The 24,029-nt window shown below is 39.7% G+C and overlaps 1 protein-coding gene across 1 annotated transcript; it reads right to left on the minus strand.

The window, feature by feature from the left end:
- Positions 1-2,493: 2,493 nt before the first annotated feature.
- C1H6orf163 (chromosome 1 C6orf163 homolog) lies at positions 2,494-19,915 on the minus strand. Its single transcript, XM_044236412.1, has 5 exons — positions 19,768-19,915; positions 15,678-15,772; positions 14,196-14,303; positions 7,948-8,150; positions 2,494-2,999 (listed from the first exon to the last, which is right to left on the minus strand). Exons 1-5 carry the CDS (start codon positions 19,913-19,915, stop codon positions 2,564-2,566), a joined length of 990 nt encoding a protein of 329 aa, XP_044092347.1. The 3' UTR covers positions 2,494-2,563.
- Positions 19,916-24,029: the final 4,114 nt, after the last annotated feature.

The raw sequence follows: 24,029 nt of genomic DNA on the forward strand, positions 1-24,029 counted from the left end.
GAACTGCATGCACTTCTATTGTACAGGTAACATCTAAGACAACTAAGGAAAATGGACTCTTTAATTTCTCTTTCAAAGAATTCTCCAACACTTTTACAATTTCAATAACTTACATGGGGCTTAGTATCTGAGGTCTATAATGGTCTCTTTAGGGACTGTACTTGAAGTAAATGATACCAGGAGAGTTAAGTGTTCTCAAGTTAAGTTATGCTAAAAAAAAAAATGGTTCACTCAAAGAATCTTTTTTTTTTTTTAAATAACCCAATTTAGTCTCAATCAAGTTTCCCTAGAAAACCTTGGAGTAAGGCTCCCACTGAGATTTCAAAAACATATCTCACTTCTAATTTTCACTTGACTTGTAGAGTCTTACCTTTGAGCTACAGACAATTGATCTCTGTCCAGAACCCTAAGGGGAATCTGTCCTTCTTGACTTTGGAATGGTGGGAGGGAGTATGCCCCTCCATAAATTCACCCTTAGTTGTCTAGGAAAGCTCATAGAGCACGGTTGGGGAAAGTTGTCCAGTTCTGCTACCCTTCACTCTTGGCTCCCAAGCATGGCCACTGGAACAGTCAGGGTTCCGCACAATAATTCAGAATTTCCCTTCTACAATTCAATGTATTTTGAAAGCAACGCATGACTGGTGGCTACTTAGTGTTTCCACAGGCACTAAATTAGGCTGATGTGCTATAATTGTGAAAAACATATGGGCTTGCCGTCAAACAATTCTGTGACCTTCAGCAAGTGACTTTGCTTCTCTGAGTCACAGGTTCCTCATTTTCAAAATTGGGGTCCTCATAGGTATCTAACAGAGTTGCTGTGAGATTTCAGTAAGACAATGTTTAGTAAGGAGCCTAGTGCACTGTCTGGTGCATAGTGCATGCTCAGAAATGGCTATTGCTGTATTTTCCATTGTGTCATTTTTTAATCCATCAGGATCATTCTTATCAGTGTCATAGAAACAAGAGATTACTGAGGGGTCCCACTGAATGTGGCACTGGAAATATGTGTTACATCTCATTTTTAGTCTGCCATCAGCCTTTCCTTCTTTTTAAAGGAAATTATGCAACCACTTGAACTCTAATTCTCAGGGCTATATTATCTGGGAAACATTCAAACCTGGAAGAACTATGGGTTGAGCTGACCAAATCAGGTGAAAGATTTAAGGAAGAGCAAAGATGATGTTCCCCCAGTGTGACTCTGGGAGAGGTAAAGCTGAGTGAGAACAAGGGAAGTGAAAGAAGATCCTCCTGCCATGGTTGGTGCTGACTCCAGACTCTAAAGTAAGTGGCAAATGGGGGCCTGGGATCAGGCAGTCTGTCCTGATAGGATCCCCTGTGATTACTCCTACGACAGGAGGATGATTAGTACTTTGGGGAGTGGAGAGGTAAGTTCTCTGGTGGGTCCAAATTGCTTTAAAAACTCTAAGGAAGCTGTTGTTTGGGATTGGAGTAGGAGAAGGGACAGCAATATTGACAAGGAAAATACTAAAAACACAGCTAATTTAAAGTCTTCCAATCTGGTTGAAGACTGAGACGGTAGGCTCCTTTTTTCACACCAAAAATACATTGTCTGCTTTCTTTTCATGTTACTCACTATGTCACTGATGTCAAAGTTGTCATGCTGAACTGTGGCCGAAAAGTGAATCCCTTCAGAAGACAGTTTCCTTCTGTTCCCTTTTGGTATGCACTCAGATTTGGATCTGGTGGGTGACTCCAATAACTCAGATACCACAATCAGGTATAACATCCTTCGACTTCCAGGACACAAAAATGATGCCAGACAGAGAGAACAGACCATGTTCTTCTTGTCCTCATCATAAAATCCACCCAGACACACACTTGCAGAGTACCAACCAGGCATGAAGGCCTTGATGTTCAGGCTGAACAAAATCATGACTAAAAGTGTGGACTCAAGACCCATGCTTTCTGGTTGTGATCATTACAAGCTGTATGACTTTGAGAAAGTGACTTAACCTATCTGTGACTGCGTTACTGGTTTGTACCTTTCACACACTGCTGTGAAAATGAGTTAAGTCCTCTTGTGTATCGTGTTCAGCGTGCCAGCCCTCTCTGAATTAGCTTGCATAGGGGTCCCAGAATTTAAATTTTATCCCATTGAATTTGAAGGAAATTGCTTTTCTTCCTACAATGCAATTGCACTTCACCAAATATCAGTCTTTACTGGAAATTAGCATACCTCTCCACAACAGGAATAATCTAAAAACATATCCCTTTACTTGTTTTTAACTGCAACAAACACTAAAATAGCTACATGTCTGATGTAGGAAAGAATAAAGCCAGTTATAGAAATTTGTTTGGACTTCTTCCAAGAAACTTTTCCCCTTCTAATTAGTTTTGATCCCTCTCACTGTTTTCTCTCCTCAAAAAGACTTAGAACTCAATGTAGCCTGGCATGTGCTTTTTGAGTATTTTGGTTTTCCATCAAAATGCCAGCAGCCCAATGGTGCCTTGCATATAACTGGGGGTCAATAAGTGGGTTTTTAGTTGATTTATTTAGTCTTTGGAACATTGACTTTTGTAGTGAAATTTCAGTCAAAGACTTCTAATCGAGAGTTGTTTCATTCTCCTGAATAAGAAGACTGGAAGGTGTTTTCTTTCTTTCTGGTAGAATAAAATCTGCATGTCCTGGCGAAAGCTTAGGAAATGTATAATTGATGTATTTTTGAAATGCTTCCCTTGTTTCCTGTAATTCCTCCTCCAGGAAATCTTTCCAGTTTGTCATAATGCCCAGTTGTTTCGCTACGGATAGCAGCTCCCCCTGAGTGTCAACGAGTTTATCCATAACATTTCCAAGCGTGGTCTTATGTGTCTTCTCTGCTTCTTGAAGCACTTCCTGGACCTCTTCTTGCTTCTGTCTCTGAGCCATGCAATAGTACACGTTCATCTCATGTTCTTTTTCTTTTATCATTTGGTTCAAACTCTTGCTCTGATCCTTTATAGCTGTTATACCAGTATTCAGAATTTCCTCCATGGCTTTTCTACAAAAGATAGGGATTTAGAAGTTAGATGGGTTAGCCACTAAAAACAAAATGATGTTGTCTTTTGCTTCAGATGTATGAGAAATTGTGGCAGTGTTTAGATGAGCCATCAGTCTAAGACAGGTGGGTAGAGATGAGCTTTTGGATTACACTAGCTGTTAGCAATCCAAAAACATTTTTTACGAAGGGAGATCGCCGACTGTCTTCCCTGCCACGGACTAGGGTGAGGCCTAGTAGCCTAGTGTCTGATGGTAATTTTAGGGACCTGAGTCCTCTGTAGCCAGAAAAACATGAATGCAATGTGATTAAAAATGAAGAAATTGGGTCAGAGTTCTAAGTCATTAGAGAAAGTATTTCTATCAATCCAGCTACTTCCCTTTAGCCAAAGGGGAAGAAACTATACTCACAGTTTTATTTGAACAATTCTCTATGATAGCCACCTCAGGCCTTTTGGTCTCAAAACCTTTCCACTCTTAAAATGACCAAGGAACCCAAACAACTTTTGTTTGTATGGGTGATATCTAGTGAAACTGACAGCATTAGAATTAAAAGTGAGACATTAAAAAATATTTATACATTTATGTAAGATATTATTAAATCTATTAATTGTTAAATGTAATTAATTTACCTTTTTATGAAAAATACACTTTCCAAATTAAAAAAATTTGGTGAGAAAAGTGGCATAATTTCATATTTTTTGCAAAACTCTGCTTGTCTGGCTTAATAGAAAAAAAGATGGATTTTTCTTATTGTTTCAATCTATTGTTACATCACACATCATAAAATCCTGGAAAATGCCACTCTGAACTTATGAGCTAATGAGAGTGAAAAGGCAAATAATATCTTTGTATTATTAAGAAAATAGCTTTGACCTCAGGGACCCCCTGATAGGGTCTCAGGGACACTGGGCATTCTTTGGACCACTCTTGGAGAACCACCACTAATGAGTTCCCAGGCCTCTGGTTATAATGTATGTAACTATATGTAATTCATAGCAGCCAACTGTGTTGAATTCTTACCGTGTCCCAGGCAAGTAAGTGGATGAGTAACCCATGCATAATTAGCTCTTTTCCTCAAAACGAGTCCATGAGGTGGGTCTATGATTCCGCCTATTTTACTGATGAGGAGACTGAGGCTCACGAAGGTTAAGTGACTTGTCCTATTTCACTTAATCAGTACAAGTGGCAAAATGAGCAACCCAGGCAGTCTAAGTCCAGGTCAAAAGCTTTTAGCCATTGCATGCACTTTTGGTGGACATCTCTACTTAATGTAGTTTCAGAAGAACCTCCCAAGATTTGAGAATAAAATTACTTACAAATGTTGATTCAAATATGTATGATTGTTCCTGAAAATCCTCACCCTCTGCCTCTGAGTCTAATACAATCTTCCCAAGACTTAGCACCTTCCCTACCTCCTAACTTCTAACCTCCAAGATGCAATTCTCTCATTGTCTCTGATTCTTTCAACTTGACTTTCAAACGTGACAGACTTCCCCAATCGTGAGGTAAATATCAGTTGTCCTCAGCCTTTGTGGCTGCTATGCAGTATTTCTCTCCTCCTTTTTCTCACCAGTTAGGCTACATCTATGATTAATAACAAGGGTTAACATTTACTGAATATTTACTGTGTCCAAGGGACTGTGTTAAGCATTTGACATCCATTACATCTCTTAATTTTCATAATAATTGAAGATTGTACAACTTTTATTTATTACCTCTAATTATTCCCATGTAAGAGGGGAGGAAATTGAGGCTTAGGGAGATTTACTTATTGTTCAGTGACACAACTGAGCAAGTAGGGGAGCTCCCGCCCTTAACCATGACCTGCTGCAACAGTGTGAGAGAGAATTATAAATTTTTTATCAGGAGGACAACACAAGGAAAGTAACATTTTAGAATTATTATTCTGGTAATAGTGTTTAAGCTGAAAAGTAATGGGGTGAAGTAGAGAGATGAACTGGTACTATATTTTGCAACATTCTGGGTATGCAATGATTAGGGTCTGAATTAATGATAAAAAAGAAAGGGGCAGGAAGAGGGAGAGAAAAGGATAAGTTAAAGAAATATTACAAATCCGTAAGTGCCAGAGTTTGTGTTGGCAAGGATACAGGGGAGGCAGAAAGAAGAAAAATCCAGACAAACTTCCCGATTCTCAGCCTGGGTCACAGGAAAATGGAGGTGCCATCAGAAGTCACACTGTAGCCAGAGCCAGGAGGGAGCCTCTACACACATCCTGATGATTTAGTCTGATGTTTCATAGAATCTTCAGGATATTGGAGACGCTCTAAAGGTGGCGACTAGGGACCCAGGGGCTTTGGTTAGGAGGAACTGGTAGGACACTTCCTTGAGCCAGGCTCAAATCTCCACAGAGGAAGTGGTACTCCTTCTCGGGAACCACAGCTCTGTCCCATGCAGGTGTGAGCTTCCTGCTGGCTTTGCCTGGTTTTCTCCCGGCCCACACAGAGGATGTGTTCATCTATGGGGCCAACTAGAAGGCGCCACCAGACCTGGTCCTAGGTAAAACTGCTCAAATAAAGTGCATCTTAGATGACTCCAGCTCCCACCCTCCATAGTACCCACCTCACCCTACCCCAACCCACCACCGCCACCCTGGCCTAAAACACCTTGCTCTAGAGATCTCTTCTCACTAAAACGATCTGGTATTTTTTGAAATGTCCTTTCCAACTTCTCTCAGCTTATGTCGGAGCTTGAATTTCTGAGCCTGTGGGATTCACTCCTTTTGGTTTAAGGTCAGAGTATCTCTGATCTTAATTCTGATAATTTCCCTGAAATCATGGAATTGAAGCCAGGAGGAAAGTGGGTGTAGGGCATGGAGAGATGGTCTGGAGCACCCATTCAGCTTTCTATCTCCCCTGTCTGGCATGGTGTCTGGTGTGTATACAACAGGTAACCAATAAATGAGTGAAAGAATGGGTAGTATAGATGTAGTTCTCCCCAAAACATATTTTATGCCAAACAATTAATTTAAAAACAGCTAAATTAGAGCATTATTTGAAGCTTGAAATAATTCATGCTTAAAAAGGTTTCTTAGCATAAGTAAAATATTCATCATAAAAAGTCAATTCTTTTGGTTTATCTAAAATATTTTTTGACTTATACAATTTACCCACAACAATTTTTTTTTTCTCAAAAGAGGGCCTAGAAATCATAATGTATGGGGAAGTAGTAAAGGAACTGGCTTAGTACTTTTTGTTTTTCTTTCTTTTCTCCTCCAAACGAATGCTTGGACAGTCTTTCTCTCTTCTGAAATATCTAGAGGATCACTATGCATCAGGGAGAGGCAGAATTAGAAGCCAAGTGTGAATGTGAGAATGAGACACAGCACATTCTGGATCCACATTAGGAAGCACATGACAAGTAAGGTATGCAGCATTTTAATCAACCACTTCAACCCACTGTAAAATGCCTGGAACAAAAGGAATCAGGAGGCTCACCAGTGCCTGGTAGGCATCCAGCAGGAGGAATGGCAGGTTCAACTCCAAGGACCCTCCTGACAGGACATGAACTTTTATCCTTCTTTCTCTAAGTGGTGAGATCTATCTGCCTTCTCTCACTTTATGAGGCTCTAATCTTGGGATTTCAAAATGACACACAGTATTTACATGCAGTGCTGGCTAGAAATTGAATAATTTTTGAATAATTTTCATGTGTGTTCATATATATCTATAGGATTTGGTCTGATATTTTATAAAATGGGTTCTCAGATAAGAAAACTAGATTACTAAATAAAAGTAGAATCTAATATATGATATTCCAACCCCATTAGACTCTTGAGGAAAAAATAAAGCATGGGAAAAACCATACTAGCAGCTGACTTGTGCTTTGCTCTATTTAGGGACTCTCTTAGCTTTCTCTCTGTGTGTTTGGGAGGTTATTGAAATGGTACAAGATATATTGCTCACAGGTTTAAAGAATAATATCAGGCTGTTCCTTCCCTTCTACCTATTAAGTGAAGTTTTCATTTTCCCTGTATGTTGCTAAAAGCACACTTTTCAATCTCCTCTCTATGTCCATCAGTAAAAGTCTTGGTTCTTAAGACAATAAGGGCCAATACTTCATTTCTCCATTCATTCAATTCCTAAATTATAAAGGGATTTGTTCTCAAAATTCATTTGTACATCAAGTATTTAGAGTGATACTGAACATTTTCCTGATGAACCCACAACAAACCATTAACCCATTTTTTCACTTGAACTATAGCACTGTTAGCACTATTTTAATCAGTTATAACCACATGTTTTAAGGAAAATATATTCTAACTTTCCACCTGGGAACCTACTGCACCCTGGTCTTGCAGGAGGACTAGTGATATCCCTAACCTGAGGTGACAGGGGAGGGTAGTAAAGCAGTGAGTCAGGACTTAGCACGTTTTGCCCTGTATATTTCCAAGTCTCAATTCCATTTACAGCACGTATTACTTGTGTAGTAAGGAAAAGACCAAAAGTAACACAATACATACTGGCATATGATTTCAACTAACAAATGTAAAGATTGACTTTTATGTGTTTATGGGGAAATATTTCTTGATTCTTCTCCTCAGCCTCTTAAAACTGGAAATACAGAATGCAAAGCACATTATTTAGGATGGTAGTTATCTCTTGAGTGGGGGGAGAGGAAGGAAATGTGATTGAGGAAGAACACATGGGAGCACCAGAAGTGTTTGCAATTATCAGTCTCTTCAGAGGAGTGGTATATCCTTGAATATTCATGCTATTTTTCTTTAAACTACGCACACACACACACACACACGCATACACATTCTACAATATATTACATATTGTTCTCTATGTTTGAAATACTCCATAATAAAAATGTAAAAACACAGAACCTGGGAAATATCCACCTATGTGCCTCAACCTTATAGCCCTTGCTCCAAGCTGTTTTGGCCGGAGTAAGATAATGATTTGCAAATGTGTTCTCTGGAATACCTTTTCTGGGCCTGCATTGCTTCTTGGGCCATCTGTCTCTCTTCAGCCCTAGCCTTCTCCACAGCCTGGACCTTCTCCCTGTGGCACTCCATCATAATCCTCTGGATTCTATGCACCATGCGTTGTTCCGCAGCCAAGTGTTCTCTTTGTAGTGTGTCTTCCATGTTTTGGTGCACCTCTATCTTGGTTTTGGCTGCCATTTCCTTAAGCAACAGTTAAATAGGTTGAGATGTTACAGCTTTGATTTATTTTTATTTTTACTTAATTTTTTAAATATATATTTTTGGTTTTGTTTTAAGTGGGCTCCGCAAGAGCCCAATGTGGGGCTTGAACTTATAACCCTGAGATCAAGGGTCAGATGCTTAACTGACTGAGCCACCCAGGTGTCCCTAAAGCTTTGATGTTTAAAAATGCACACTAAAAGGTTATTCAAATCATAGTTCATCAACTTGATGGAATGTGCTCCTGTGAACACTGATGATTTAAAAGACTGCGGGGCACCTGGGTGGTTCAGTCGGCTAAGTGTCCAACTCTTGATTTCAGCTCAGGTCATGATCGCTGTGTCATGAGATTGAGCCCTGCCTTGGGCTCCACATTGGGCACAGAGCCTGCTTAAGACTCTCTCTTTCTCCCTCATGCTTTCTCTTATTCTCAAATAAATAAATAAAGACTGTGTATAATATGGAAACTTTCATTTACACAATGTTAATACCAGAAATGTTGCAAACCATAAAACATAAATATTTATATAGGTAATATTGGAATATTCCCTAATATGCAAAAAGGAAAATAGATCTTTTTTCTTTGATTGTCCAAATATTCTATAATATCGTGTTAGAGATATATAATATGATTCTCCTTTAGGAAGTCAATCCTAGAAAATGACAGAAATAATTACTATGTCTCCCAAGTGTCTCCCGGGTACGAGAGAATGTGAAGCTCAAGCAGCTAACAGTTGCCCATTACTATAGTCACAGAAGCTTGTCTGCTGGTCCTCTTGCCATCTGAGCATTCTAGCTCATTAGCATTGAGGGGCCCTTTCTCTTTCACCAAGGGGACAGGAACAAGAGCTTCATTGCTCAAGAGTAAAAGGCCCTGTGAATGCCTTTGGCCAAGTAAAGAGAGGAAGCACTAGTCAAACCAGGGCTCAAGAAAAACAGATTTTCAAGGAAAACCCTGTAACCATTTTGGAAATGGCTACTAACTGCACTGTGTGCTAGGCACTGTGCTAGGCCCATACAGTACAAACACAAGAAGACTGGGATCCTTCTCCTTGAAGACTCCGTGTTTAATGCAGATCTAGAGGAAACCAGCAACTTAATCATGCAGAGTGTTTTAGTTAAAATACAAGAAAGGAGGAGCAATGAATTCCATCTAGAGTTTTCAAACTTTCACTTAAAAGTAAATTTTTATCTCTATTTTAAGGATAACGAGAGGTCATAAAAAAGTTATTTCACAGAACTAGGACCAGAAATAGGATTCTCAATGACAATTTCTTGCTTTATTGCTGGCTGTGATGCTAGGGTCTTCCAAGAGATTCATCAATTTATTTTCATTCCAGAAACCCTGTACAATCTTCTAATCACAGTGAGGATCTCTGCTTGCTTTCTCTCTTTCTTTCTTTTGAACTCTGTGTCTCAGTGGAAACTGAAACTACTTTAGCTTTTGAGAAAAAAAGTGTTTCAACAATTAAAATATTTGTTAGATTTTTTTTTAAGATTTCATTTATTTATTTGACAGAGACACAGCAAGAGAGGGAACATAAGCAGGGGGAGTGGGAGAGGGAGAAACAGGTTTCCCATTGAGCCAAGAGCCCAGTGCAGAGCTCTACTGCTCCCAGGACCCTGGGATCATGACCTGAGCCGGAGGTAGTCACTTAACCAACTGAGCCACCCAGGCGCCCCAAGACTTCGGTTTTTTCAAGACAAGGGGCGTTTTCAACCTCCCACTTTGGCTATGCCAAGGGTGACAATTTTTAAAAAGGAATAAAACAACAAAACAATTTTAAGAAACTCTCCAGAGTGGCCTCAGTTCATGTATTTACAAAGAAATGTTAAGGAAAACATTGGCTGTTTAGAAATGCCAGCTAGGTTTTCCATATGCAGAAGGCTTTGTCTCTGAAAAGACCAGAACTTTTTGATGATAAAACATTTTACGTGGAAATACTTCTAAATGTCTTTAACATTTATCTTACTTCATAAAAAAGAGTGTAGTGAAAATATTTTAACCCTTCTTGATGACCCAGGCTGGCAGATAGAAGAGAACAATTGTATTGAGCTAAATACTTTGTACTACACTTAGTAATTGTTCAAGTTATTGGGCTACTTGTCTCTGTTAGAAATGATCCCAGACTGCTTTGCTTTTTGAGATCTGATATCTGATTTTTGTAATTTTTTCTTATTCTTCACATGCTATTGTGCTGAGGACCCTCTTTTCACTGCTGTCTGTGAGCTCCTTTTTGTCATTTCTAGTTTTAATCTATTTTGGATTTGTGACACTGAGCAGCCACATCTGCTGGGTTCAGGCTGTCAAGTAAGTGTAAATAACATTTGAGTGGGGAATGGAGAGGTTCTGCTACAAGTAATAAGCCTGAGTTTCTGTCTTGTAGTCGGAGGCTTTATTTAAATTCCTCAGGGATATTTTAAATTATTTCTGGGTTTTCAAGTATATTCTCAGTAATTGAGATTGCTGAATGGTTGAGTTTTAGATAGATGGAGTATCATAAACTATTTCTATTTGAATCACAGAATTTTAAAATAACACTCCAGCCCTTAATTTTGGCTGGGTTCTGAACTGGGATTCAAAGAATTAAACGAATCCTTCTTTTATGTAATGATGTATTAAAGCAAAATCATTTTACTGCCTCACAAAGTATGTGGAATACATATTTAAGGTTACAAAAATAATTCAATGACTGACTGTTTGGCAGTGTTCATATTCAATGGAAAGTCTCCCAGTTAAATTACTTTTACTGAAATGCATTTTGAGTAAATCAGCTCATATATTGAGATATTGTAAGAAACAGCCTCATGAAATCCATCATATTTGCTACGCTGATGTCTGACAGACATTTATGACAAGATGTCTCCCTTAGAAGAAGTTTCTCTCAGCTATCACGTGTAGGAATATCTGGGCCTCTCTGAGTATCTGATTTGGTTTTGCCTAATGGACATGGTGATTCATGGCACTTTCCTCTTTGCACTGACTTCCAGAAAGCTCAAGGCCCAAATAGTGATAATTGCACAGGAAATGATGCATATATACACTTTTAAGTTTTTAATTCACTCCTGAATTCATTATATTTTCTACTCTAATTTTCCCTTAGCTTCCATGTTATCATTCCCTTTTCAATATCACTGTCTATTTGGAAAAAGTTAATATAAACGTCTTTGCAAAGTACTACCTACCCGTTGTCCATTGGATAAGATCTTGAAATTTTGTTTAACAGCAAGCACTGAGACTTACACCAAATTCTTTTTTTTTAAGATTTTATTTATTTATTTGTCAGAGAGAGTGAGCACAGGCAGACAGAATGGCAGGCAGAGGCAGAGGGAGAAGCAGGCTCCCTGCTGAGCAAGGAGCCTGATGTGGGACTCCAGCCCAAAACCCTGGGATCATGACCTGAGCCAAAGGCAGCCACTTAACCAACTGAGCCACCCAGGTGTTCTGAATTCTTAATATCATAAAAGAGTAATACCTGGTGAGATCTACGTATCTGAATTTAATGGTATTTGGTTTTAGAATAGCTTGGTTTTCTGCTCTTCATACATTTCTGCTCTCAAACTGTAATACATGTGAAAATCAGATGGGCTGCTGGTTAAAAACCTAGCCCCTGACTGTGTAGGTCAGGTGGGGCCTGGAAATCGGCATGTTAAGCTCCTAGGTGAGTAGACTCTAAAGTAGGTTGTTCATAGACACCACTTGAGAAGCAATAATGATGTGTATGTCTGGGTACCCTAAGTTGAAACAATCCTATGCATCCCTCTAAAGACAAATCACTCCTTCGTTACACTAAAAATATCCGTGGGTGCCCAGATGGCTCAGTTGGTAAAGCAACTGCCTTCAGCTCAGGTCATGATCCCAAGGTCCTAGGATCAAGTGCTGTGTCAGGCTTCCTGCTCAGGAGGGAGTCTGTTTCTCCCTCTCCCTTTCCCCCACCTCCACTTCTGTGTGTGTGCACACTCTCTCTCTCAAATAAATGAATAAAATCTTTAAGAAAATACGTCCTTGGGGCACCTGGGTGGCTCAGTGGGTTGAGCCACTGCCTTCAGCTCAGGTCATGATCTCAGGGTCCTGGGATCGAGCCCCATGTCGGGCTCTCTACTCAGCGGGAGCCTGCTTCCCCCTGCCTCTCTGCCTACTTGTGATCTCTCTCTCTCTCTCTTTCAAATAAATAAATAAAATCTTTTTAAAAAAGAAAGAAAGAGAATATGTCCCTGAGATGGCAGTATAAATGTGAATTCCCAAACCCTAGACGAATATTTTAGAAAGGTCAACCTCCTTCTAACTTTTCCCCTTCACATCTTAGGAATTCTACTTCAGCACCAAATGTATCAACTCCAGGCAAAGGCTATATGGGGTACAATCAACGTGAGTTCCTTAAAACTGGCATCACAGCTTGGTCATCCTTGTATTTTCACAGCCTAATGCCAGGAGTGATATTCAAAATATATATTCTCTGACAGCAGCACTGGTGCAGGGGCCTGAAGTTCCCCCACTGTTTTAAAGGGTTTCCCCCTTCATTGCTGGATTGGGGGAGGTCTTGGAGTCTGAGGGAATAGCCAGGGAGACTGGGTGGGGGGGGGTCGTTATTTATCAACTGATAGAGAAGTATTTAAATACTTAGAGCCATACCGGCAGATGTCAGTGGTGCAGCAGTCCATGTAGATGTGCTTAAATGCTCTTCATGTTTTGAGCTAGAAGAGGGAATGGGCGGGGAACCCCTGCAGCCCACTTCTCAGGGACCACGGCCACTAGAGCCAAGCAGGGAGGATCCTGGGGCAGAGCTCCTTTTCCTGCTAACAAATTTCTCGAGGACAAGGACAGTCTATTTAATCTCATCTAATACCCATCTGATATATAGTAGGTGCTCATTACCAAAATAATGAATATATGGGCTGGTAGTCCCTGAATTGTTTGTTAGTTCTGTTCTTATTAAGTTATGCTAAATCTGGGGCCAGACTTCTGCCACCTTCCCTCCAGCCTCTGCCCATAAATCATTGCATCTACACCACGTCCTGTCCTGTCCCTCCCGTGGCTGCCATATGAAAACATTTCTATATCCTTTTTCTTTGATCAGATTTTGTAACTGAGGCATTTAACTCACAATCACAAAAAAAAAAAAAATGAATGAAAAACAATCACAAAAATAATGAATTCCTGGACCTCTGCCTGGAAAGTGGACCAGTTACCTACAATTGTGTGCTTGAACAAGATCCAGGTTAGAAAGAGGACCCCTCATTTTATGCCCTCTGGTGCTGCAAGAAATACGTCAGTAACAGCTTAGGGTCCCTCTAGGCACTGCAGTAAATGCAAATTGAGGGAAGAGGAGGCAATCAGAAAGTTTGGAAGAAGGAAGAAAATAGCCTACTTCCTTTGTTTGGCCCCAGCTTGAACACTTGCTAGGTCAAGGCTCTGTGCTAGGCACTGGGCTAGAGTGGGAATGAAAGACATGCCTACTGGAGGCTACTGTTATGTGTGGGGCAGAAGTAATCACACAGGCTATTTAACTGCAGTGTTGATGGGTGAGGACAGATATAAAAGGGGACAAGGTGTCAAGACAGTGCACAGTGGCAGGGAAGAGCTGATCAGCTAAAACATCCCTCAAGTTTGAGCTAAATCCCATGTTTGAGCTAAATCCCATGAAGTGGGGGAAGAACATTCTGCAAAGATCCTGAGGTGGTGCATTCAGGTTTGAGGACCCAAAAAAAGGGCAGTGAGAGAGAAGGGCTGGGGCAAGAGATGTGTTGGGTAAAGTAGACGGGGTAGCTCCTTTGGGCCTTGAAACCCCATAAAAGTTTGGATTCATCACATCAGAGACCCTGGGATTCTCCCACACCCATCCATCACCACTGCTCTCATCTGTGAGTTCAGCATCTCTTCTCTAAAAATCCTGGGTCTCCCACCCAACCTCCAGGAAACATCGATTGAAGTTTTACATATTTTGTTTTTTCTCTCATTCGTTTGCCAGAGCTTTTTACTAACCTATGTACCCTTACAAAAGACAACAAACAAGTCATCATAAAAACCTGTAAATCTTTTTGGTGTGCTTCTTTCAGAATCTGAATATCAATCTTGTGTTGGTTATTTGCTTCCTCAAGTGCTTTCTCGACTGCTTGTTTTTGACGTTCATCAGCCTTTGAAAGAAACAGCCCATATGTATTAATATTTATAATGTATAAACTTACATTAACACAAATTTTTAACGTTCACTGAAAATTAGCAACCACGATGGGGCCCCTAATTACTTGTTCTGTTCCCATCTCAAATCTCCACAGCAAACTGGCTGCCTTAACCAGAGATGCCTTAACACATCCCCCCACTGATGGCTAACATCACTATTCTGTGAATTGCTAAACAGAGTTTACTGTAAGCTGCTGAGCTGTCTTTTCTTTGGCACTGTATTTCTTGCTTGACTATCAAAGGAATGTGTGCTCATTCCAGAAAATCTGGAAAATACAGAGAAATGTAAAGATGCACAAAGCTAGAACTTGCAGAGAAAGGCGGCTGAGCACCATCCCTGACCTCCATCAGACGTTCAGAAAGAGGTTTTATTATTTTATCTGAAGAGAATGCCTAGATCATTAGATATGCTGACATGCAAACTGGAGATTACTCATAAAAGCACTGCTTTGTATTAGGGTGTATAAGTAACAGGTTGCAATTGATTTGAATTTTACTCTTATTGATAAAGAGAGATGACTACTAAGGCTTTTATTCATATTACCCTTCGCACTTGGAACATTTTGCACTTCCAAAGTACTCTAATACAAAGCTTGTGCTGGCACAGATGCTGGACAATTCTAACACTCTTTGTTATGATGTCTATGTTATAAAGAAACTGAGAATTAAGGTTCCAAGCACTGTGGCTTGTCCTGGTCTCACAGAGAGTCTCTTTGGGAAGTTGTTTGTTATTCTGTCTATGACTGGAAGAAGTAGGGACTGAAGGATTGAGATTTTGCTTTAGTTAAGTATCTGGGATCTGACTGTGAGTCCCAACACACTCAAATTGCCCCTACAACCCTCAGCAGTCACAGGGACAAGGTATCAAGGACTTTGGAGAGAACGGAGCAAAGAGAGAAGACCATAACGCAGAATTTGGCAAAACTAGGCACTTGGTCAGGGGTGTTATACACTGTACAAATAGGAAGCAATAATAAGCAATTATCAACAAGGATTTTTTTTTATGTTTTAATCCACTGAGATTAAAGTAAGCATGAGTCATCCACACAGAGGGGCAATTCAGAAGGAAGGAAGCTCCTAATGGTGTCTGCTTCTCACCGAACACCTCCTGTGTTCCAGAACATTATTTCATTGAACTCTGTTAACAATCCTATAAAATCTTACTGTTCCTCTTTTACATGTGAAGAAGCTGAGACTGCAGAGTTGAAGAACTCGCCCAAGGTCCCACAGATAACCAGGATTCAGTCAGTTCTGCCAATGGTTTTAGACAAATCCAGAGAGTGAAAGAACCATAAACACGCATTTAGTTGATATCCAGCTTCTTTTACCTGAACCCATACGTCAGCTTCTGCTTTTGCAATAAGTTCTTTGAGTGCTGCCTCTTGAAATTGCTCTTCTTTACTCAGAATATCTGCCCCGATATCTGTGTATTTGAGGAAAAACAATCACAAGAATCCACAGGCTGTTTTTTCCTTTTCACTATCACCTAGTTATTAGTATTCTCTAAAAGATTTATCTTTTAGATGTCAATCTTTTCTTTAAAGATACCGGTGAAAAGGGTAGGTTTTTCCCTAATTCATGAGGAGGGAACTCACAGCATCGTTGGATCTGGAGACAGTCTGTTCCCTTCCTCACACTCAGGCCACACAATAAGCAACTGGGGAAGTAAAGCGGCAGAAAACAGCACATTCTGTGGTCCCAGAGCAGAGCAGTGAGAGAGTATTAGAGTGACACTAGCACCTTATCCTGCTCCCCTCTCTCTGCCCTGATCTGGGTGCTGGTGTTACCTCTCAGACAGATGGTAGCACAATGCTCTCTTCGCTCTGTTGCAGGCCTTTCTTCATGTGTAGGTCTTCATGGTTTAGCTGCTTCCGTTGTGGAGTGAGTAAGCGGGTACCTGTTTAGTCCTTCTCGGTCAATTATCTCATTTAAAGTCCACATGATAATATTCCCATAATAATAGCCTCTCTACTTAGACAAGAAAATAAAAGCCAAAGGGGTTAGAGGACGACATGGTGCCAGGTAGCTAGGGACAGAGCTAGACCTGCAGCTGAGCTCCCTCTTCGCCTGCCAGAGCGGACCGTCATGTGGCTCAGGACCTGCGTGCAGGCGACCAGCCTTCTCAGTGCTCAAATCACACACAGCGTCATCTTTTCCTCAGCCTAAACTCTTTATCATTCCACTTAACTCTCACATCTTAGATTTACTGAATTATTAAATTTTCATGTGTTTAAGTTTTGACGATCAACTTCTGAAAATTACAAAACGTATCTTACATTACCGTGTCTCTCCCAATGCCTGGCTTGGTAATAAGTACAGAGAAGGCACTGTGAACATATGTGTTTGCCCAACATCTCTGCTCTCCCTCTGGTAACAGGACCCATGTCTCTCAAGAATGTTCCTCTCTCACGTCAGGTTGTTCTGGAGGGACTGCAAATCACAGCAGCCAATCTACTTAGCCCATTATATTGTCACCATCTTCCAGGCCACACAGTTGGCCCAGGGTTGGGCACATGCTCCAGCGTGGACAACCAGGCTCCTCTTTAGGATTTTATGTAAGGATGTGAGGAGAACATAGCTTTTTCCTCTAAGATTTCTAAGCTGGAGGTAATAGGCACTTAGAGCAGTTTGGGACACTTCTACTCTTTTCCCAGCTGCTGGAATAAGTCTGGTTGGTAGTAAATAATTAGGCCCACTCATTGAGAGCAAGCATGGATAGACTGAAAGTCCTGGTACTGGATCTTTTTTGCCTTTCTCTGTTAAAGGGTCAAGGAATTCTCTTTTATGCATAGTCTGAGTTGTGTTTCTGTCACCTGCAACTGAAAATCCATGTTTGATGGCATTAAGAGTCTTGCTATTAGATTAGTGAATTTAAGCACATAGGGCAGTGACTACTATGGTAGAGATGGGCATATACTACATAGGCTCAACACTGTGTAGGTATGATAATGAAAGATCTAGGGAGAAAGGTGACTAAGCATGGACCATCAATGTACTAAAACTTCATAAAAATGTAATACAACTGTGGGCTATTACTTTTTAATGCTTAAATTTCATTATTTTATATTAATTGTTCTCAACCCTAATTGTACAACAGGATTCCTGCATAGCTTTAAAAAAAAAATACCTGGAAAGGAAGACTACTAATACAAAGAACAACTTGGATGGATCTCAAGGGCATAACGCTGAGTGAAAAAAGTCAATTTCAAAGATTTACATACTATATGATTCTATTTATATAACATTCTCAAAGGGATAAGATTATAGTGATGGAGAACAGATTAGTGGTTGCCAGTGGCTCAGGGTAGGGTGTGTTAAGGGGTAACACAGGAAGTTATTTTTGGTGACAGAGCAGTTCTCTGTCCTGATTGTGGTGATGGTTACATAAGCCTACACGTGATGAATTTCATAAACTATACCAAGAAAAAAATGAACGTAAGGTCTGCACCTGAGTTAACAGTATTGTTCCAATACCAGTTTCCTGGTTTTGACAATATACTAGCATTATGTAAGATACCAATGAGAAAAACTGGAGGAGTACAAGGGAACTTTGTTCTGTTTTTAAAACTTGTGAGTCTCAATTTCCAAATGAAAAGCTATTAAAATATAAAACAAATATAAAAAAATAAAAAGGGGCTCCTGGGTGGCTCAGTGGTTTAAGCCTCTGACTTCAGCTCCGGTCATGATCTCAGGGTCCTGGGATAGAGCCCTGCATCAGGCTCTCTGCTCAGTGGGGAGCCTGCATCTCCCCCCACACACACCCTGACTGCCTCTCTGCCTACTTGTGATCTCTGTCAAATAAATAAATAAAATCTTTATTTTAAAAAAATCATTTAAATAAATAAATGAATAAATAAATAACCAACACATGTTGAAGTCTGATTCTGAAGGTTCTAATTTAGTGGGTCTGTATTAAATTAACATTAAGTCCTGTGACTCTGTATTAAGATATCTGTAGTAAAAACAAATGTTTTAAAAGCTTGTGAACTGGGGCTACCCTGGTGCTCAGTTAGTTAAGCATCTGACTCTTGATCTCAGCTCAAGTCTTGATCTCAAGGTTGTGAGTTCAAACCCTATGTCGGGCTCCGTGTTGGGTACAGAGCCTACTTAAACACATACACACATACACGGGGCATCTGGGTGACTCAGTGGGTTAAGCCTCTGCCTTTGGCTCAGGTCATGATCTCAGGGTCCTGGGATCGAGCCCCATATCAGGTTCTCTGCTCAACAGGAAGCCTGCTTCCCCCCGCCCCTGCCTGCCTCTCTGGCTACTTGCAATCTCTCTCTCTGTCAAATAAACAAATAAAATTTTTAAGACACACACACACACACACACAAGTAAAAGCTGTGTGCACTGCTATGGTTGAGAACTACTGACCTATGCAATATTTATTTAACATTTATAGAGACATTTCTACATGCTCCTGAATTTATTTAAAAAGAACAGAGAATTTTGACTCTTTTGACTTATAATAGTCAATCACAAATAGAGGTCACTGAATATAAAATATTAATTTCTAATTAGTTAGATTTAATTTATCTACTTAATGTTTGGATTCAGATATCTCAGAAGGCATAAGGAATCGATCTATAAACACACATCTAAGAATGGATATCCTGAGCATAAAAAGTTAAATCATTTTAGACGTTATAATTAATGTACTAAAAGTTAAAATCAGTTTTGGTGTTGACATTTGTAGAGGATGATTCCAATCTGATCTCCCCTACACCATAGTGTTTTCAAAAGATTCTCCATTCTTTAGCTTCTCATATTTTCAAAGATCAGGAGTGAAATAAAATCACTAGTTTACCAGGTTACAGGAAGAGAGGATCAGAGAAGTATTTTGAGAGCCCTTAGGAAAACATTTTAAGGCTTAAAGTCAGACTGCAAACTCTAATGGGAAGAAGGAGAGAAGCAAACCTGTGATGACAATCTGATTTGCTTAGACAGTAAATAGTCTCAGGTTATTTCCACGTTATCTACATTTATGTCACCAGCTACTAGTAAAGGTTATAGTGTCACTACCTATTAAGGTGTTACTTAAAGGTATTTCCTCCCCTATGTGTAAGGAAGGTGCCCAAGTACAGACAAGGGCAAAAAGAACTTCCATGTACTATTATGTGTCAACAAATATTTCATCAAAGCCTCATAACCAATCTACAAATAGGTATCAACATCCCTATTTAATATAGGGTCCCTAACATCCCTATTACACAGACTGAGAGGCTAAGTGTACTGTCTAAGGCATACAACTGGTCAGTGGAGAAGCTAGTTTTCAACCCACACTCCTCTCGTGTCAAACAGACACCCCTGTAAGACAAGCAACTTTCAGAAGACCTGGTAAAAGTCTATACAGCAGAAAGAATGATACATAATGCTATCAAATATTAGAACAAAGTAAAAGAGCATTCACTTACCCAGTATATCTTTGTGAGTGTAAAAGCGGGTCTTAAATGGCTTGTATTCATGGATCCGTTTGAAGGTTTCCCCAAAAGGGGCTGGTGGAATTATTTTATTACAAACAGCACAGCAAACAAAGCTTGTGTAATTCGGATTTCTGATCATAATTAAATTTTAGATGTCTTTTACTATGTGCAGTTAAAGTACTCTTGTGATATGGAAAAAAAAAGTTTTAAGAAAAGCTAGAAGTTTAAGAAAGCTGTTAGAGGTTCAGGGTTTTAGGACAATGTTAGAGGCTGGTAAGAATAAAATGATTTGCCATGATTAGGTAGTGGTTATGTGCCTAATGGCAAAGAATGGTTCTGAAAGTCTTTGCCACATAAGGTATGGGCACTGGATTTGGGAAGAATATTTAAACAGTGGCTCTCTTCCAGACTCGAGCATTAAATTGTTAACTTACTTAGCAACTGTTGCTAGGTAAGACAAGCTTTGCTCATAAAAGCAACTAGAAATAATGACCAAAGGAGCATGGTATAGCCATTCATTTCCCAGATATTCTGTATGAGTTTCCTTTTGCTGCTGTAACAAATTACCATACATTTAGTGATTTAAAACAACACAGATTTATCCTCTTGCGGTTCTGGAGGTCAGAAATCCAAAATGAATCTTACGAGACTAAAATTAAGGTATTAGGGTTGTTTCCTTCTGGAGGATTTAGGGGAGAGTCTTTCCTTGCCTTTTTTACCTTCTGAGGCAACCAAATTCCTTCGCTCATTATCTCACATCACGTAGCCTTTTCTACCCGTGTGCATGATGACATTGCTTCTTTCTCTGATCTTCAGCCTCCTACTTACAAGGATCTCTGGGACTCTATCAGGCCCATATCGATAATAAATGGTAATTTCCTCATCTCAAAATCCCTAACTTGATCATATCTGCCAAGTTCCTTCTGCCACATAAGGTAGCATATTCACAGGTTCTAGGAATTAGGATCTGACCATCTTTGGGGGTGGGGTGGGACAGGGGAATCATTATTCAGCCAACCACACTTTCTTTGTTCTTTTCTCCCTTTCCTTCCCTCTCTTCTTCCTTCCTTTCTATACTTTCTTTTAAATGGTTTATTTAGGGGCACCTGGGTGGCTCAGTGGGTTAAAGCCTCTGCCTTTGGCTCAGGTCATGATCCCGGGGTCCTGGGATCGACCCGAGTCGGGCCTCTGCTCAGCGGGGAGCCTGCTTCCTCCTCTCTCTCTGCCTACCTCTCTGCCTACTTGTGATCTCTGTCTGTCAAATAAATAAATAAGATCTTTAAAAAAAAAAAGAAAGAAAGAAAGAAAATGCAACTTTGTAAGTTTAAAAAAAATGGTTTATTTAAAGAATTGATTTCTTTTAGGCCAGCAAAGGAGAGAACTTAATTTTTTTTCAGGTTATCTATAAATGTGACGTTTTGGTGTCATGAAGGTAAGACGGGGAAACATCACTGTAACTTAAAGGAAAAATTACTTTCCTTTAGTCAGCACTCAAAATTAATAAGCCTGGTTTTTAAAATCCCATAGTTAAGTAATTTCTTGTCCTTGTTTTAAAATGGAGAGTCCTGCATCCCAAGAACCACCTCGATGCCTGAAAACCTAGGAAAAGACTGGTCACCCTGTGGAGGATAAGGCTACAAACCAATAAGTAACAACAACTGTTTATTCAGAAAATGGCTTGAAAACCAATTTATCAACTGAACAGCTTGCTCCTCTGGGCAAATAGCTCTTCTATCAGAACAGACTACTTCCCTGGGCAAAAAAGTTACTTACCACTTATTAATAGTTTACTTACCAAGACTCACTTCAAGACCTAACCTATTATGTTACTGAGTTTGCCAATCTCAACCAGATTCCCACACTGAAAGACCTTCCTTTTAAGTGAACCCTGACTCCAAAATGCTGTGCATCTCATGCCCAGACCATCCCCTTCTTAGACACAACTGACTGTGTCAAAGTGGCATTTTCCCTTAGGGAATGAATGAGAATATCAATACCCAGCCAGGCAGCCTTTGACACTGTGCATATACATGGCCTGTGCTATGTGTAACTTGTAACCACACTGTAAAATAGTATCCTAGTTAGGTTATTTGTTCCTAAAATTCAGTGTGATTGTTCCCTCCCGTTATTTTTCATAGCTGTGCACCTTACTGAATCCACTGCATAAATGTCAACAAATATTTCATTTTAGCCTCATAACCAACTTGCAAGATAGGGATTATCTATGAGAGAATAATCCAATGCAATTGGAGATTTTCCTTGGGGAAAAAAAAGTATATTATACTGAGGTATGATGTTTTTATTTGATTACAACAAAATGTTATCAATTCTAGCTTTTGTAAATCAATGTTACAATGACATTATAAACATAAAATCAAATTTTCATGTTTATTTCCCAATAACCAAAAACAATGACGCAATCCTATTTAATATAGAATCCCTAACATCCTTATAAGGAAACGGACACAGAGGCAAAGTGTACAGTCTAAGGCACACAACTGGTCAGTGCAGAAGCTAGATTTTAACACATGTTCTTCTCATGCCAAACCCTCACCCCTGAAAGACAAGCAACTTTGATAAGAAGAGCTGATAAAAGTCTATATAGCAGAAATGACACATGAGAATATGTATGTATTCACATACATAGATGTCACATGGCTTAAGGTTGCTCTGTGTATTTTCCACTGCACTTCGCTGCTGCGTTGGTCTCTTGAGAGTTCACCTAACTACTATCTCCCCACCAAATATCAACTTATTTTGTTGAATAATAGAGGAATTCTAAAAGATGATGGTATGACATTACATGCATAAGCTGAAAATAGAAAAATTCTAGCTTAACAGCCTAAGTACAGAGGGAAACCAAAAGCAAAAGATAATACTTTAAATTAAAAGGCATTTTATACCACTTAAGTGCATTTTTTTAATCAGTTTCCAAATGCACATCTTTTATCTTTTTTTTTCCCAATTTATTTATTTTCAGAAAAACAGTATTCATTATTTTTTCACCACACCCAGTGCTCCATGCAAGCTGTGCCCTCTATAATACCCACCACCTGGTACCCCAACCTCCCACCCCCCCGCCACTTCAAACCCCTCAGACTGTTTTTCAGAGTCCATAGTCTCTCATGGTTCACCTCCCCGTCCAATTTACCCAAATTCCCTACTCCTCTCTAACGCCCCTTGTCCTCCATGCTATTGGTTATGCTCCACAAATGAGTGAAACCATATGATAATTGACTCTCTCCGCTTGACTGATTTCACTCAGCATAATCTCTTCCAGTCCCGTCCATGTTGCTACAAAAGTTGGATATTCGTCCTTTCTGATGGAGGCATAATACTCCATAGTGTATATGGACCACATTGAGATATCACCTTATACCAGTTAGAATGGCCAAAATTAACAAAACGGGAAACAACATGTGTTGGAGAGGATGTGGAGAAAGGGGAACCCTCTTACACTGTTGGTGGGAATGCAAGTTGGTGCGGCCTCTTTGGAGAACAGTGTGGAGATTCCTCAAGAAATTAAAAATAGAGCTTCCCTACGACCCTGCAATTGCACTCCTGGGTATTTACCCCAAAGATACAGATGTCGTGAAAAGAAGGGCCATCTGTACCCCAATGTTTATAGCAGCAATGGCCACAGTCGCCAAACTATGGAAAGAACCAAGATGCCCTTCAACGGATGAATGGATAAGGAAGATGTGGTCCACTTAAGTGCATTTTAAACTGATGAAGTGTACTATATAGAGAGACCTAGCAAAGAAATACTTAGGGCTCAGGAATAAAGACTTGATTTAGTTGGCTATAGATAACTAGTTAAGCTCTTTAATATCTATAAATAAGACATAATTGCACTTTCACATATCTTACAAAACTACAATAAAGTAGTTATTTGTCATCATAGTAACTTATACTATACTCTGTCAATGCAGTTATTGTTACTTGGTAATAATAAGTGAAAAAAAATTTCTTAAAATGAGATTTATTACTGACCCCCCAATTATAGGGATTTGGAAAAGAGGGTAAAACTCTATAAATGAAACATGTCCAAAACCCTTGTCAGAAAAATTTAAATTATATAAGGTAAACCCAGGAGAGTAAGACTTTCTCTTCTTATCTGTTGAATAGTTCTAGTTTTAAAATAACCATAAGAAAATTTGGTTTTGGGCGCCTGAGTGGCTCAGTGGGTTAAGCCGCTGCCTTCGGCTCAGGTCATGATCTCAGGGTCCTGGGATCGAGTCCCACATCGGGCT

This window comes from Neovison vison, chromosome 1 (assembly GCF_020171115.1).
Source record: "Neovison vison isolate M4711 chromosome 1, ASM_NN_V1, whole genome shotgun sequence".
Lineage (NCBI taxonomy): Eukaryota > Metazoa > Chordata > Mammalia > Carnivora > Mustelidae > Neogale > Neogale vison.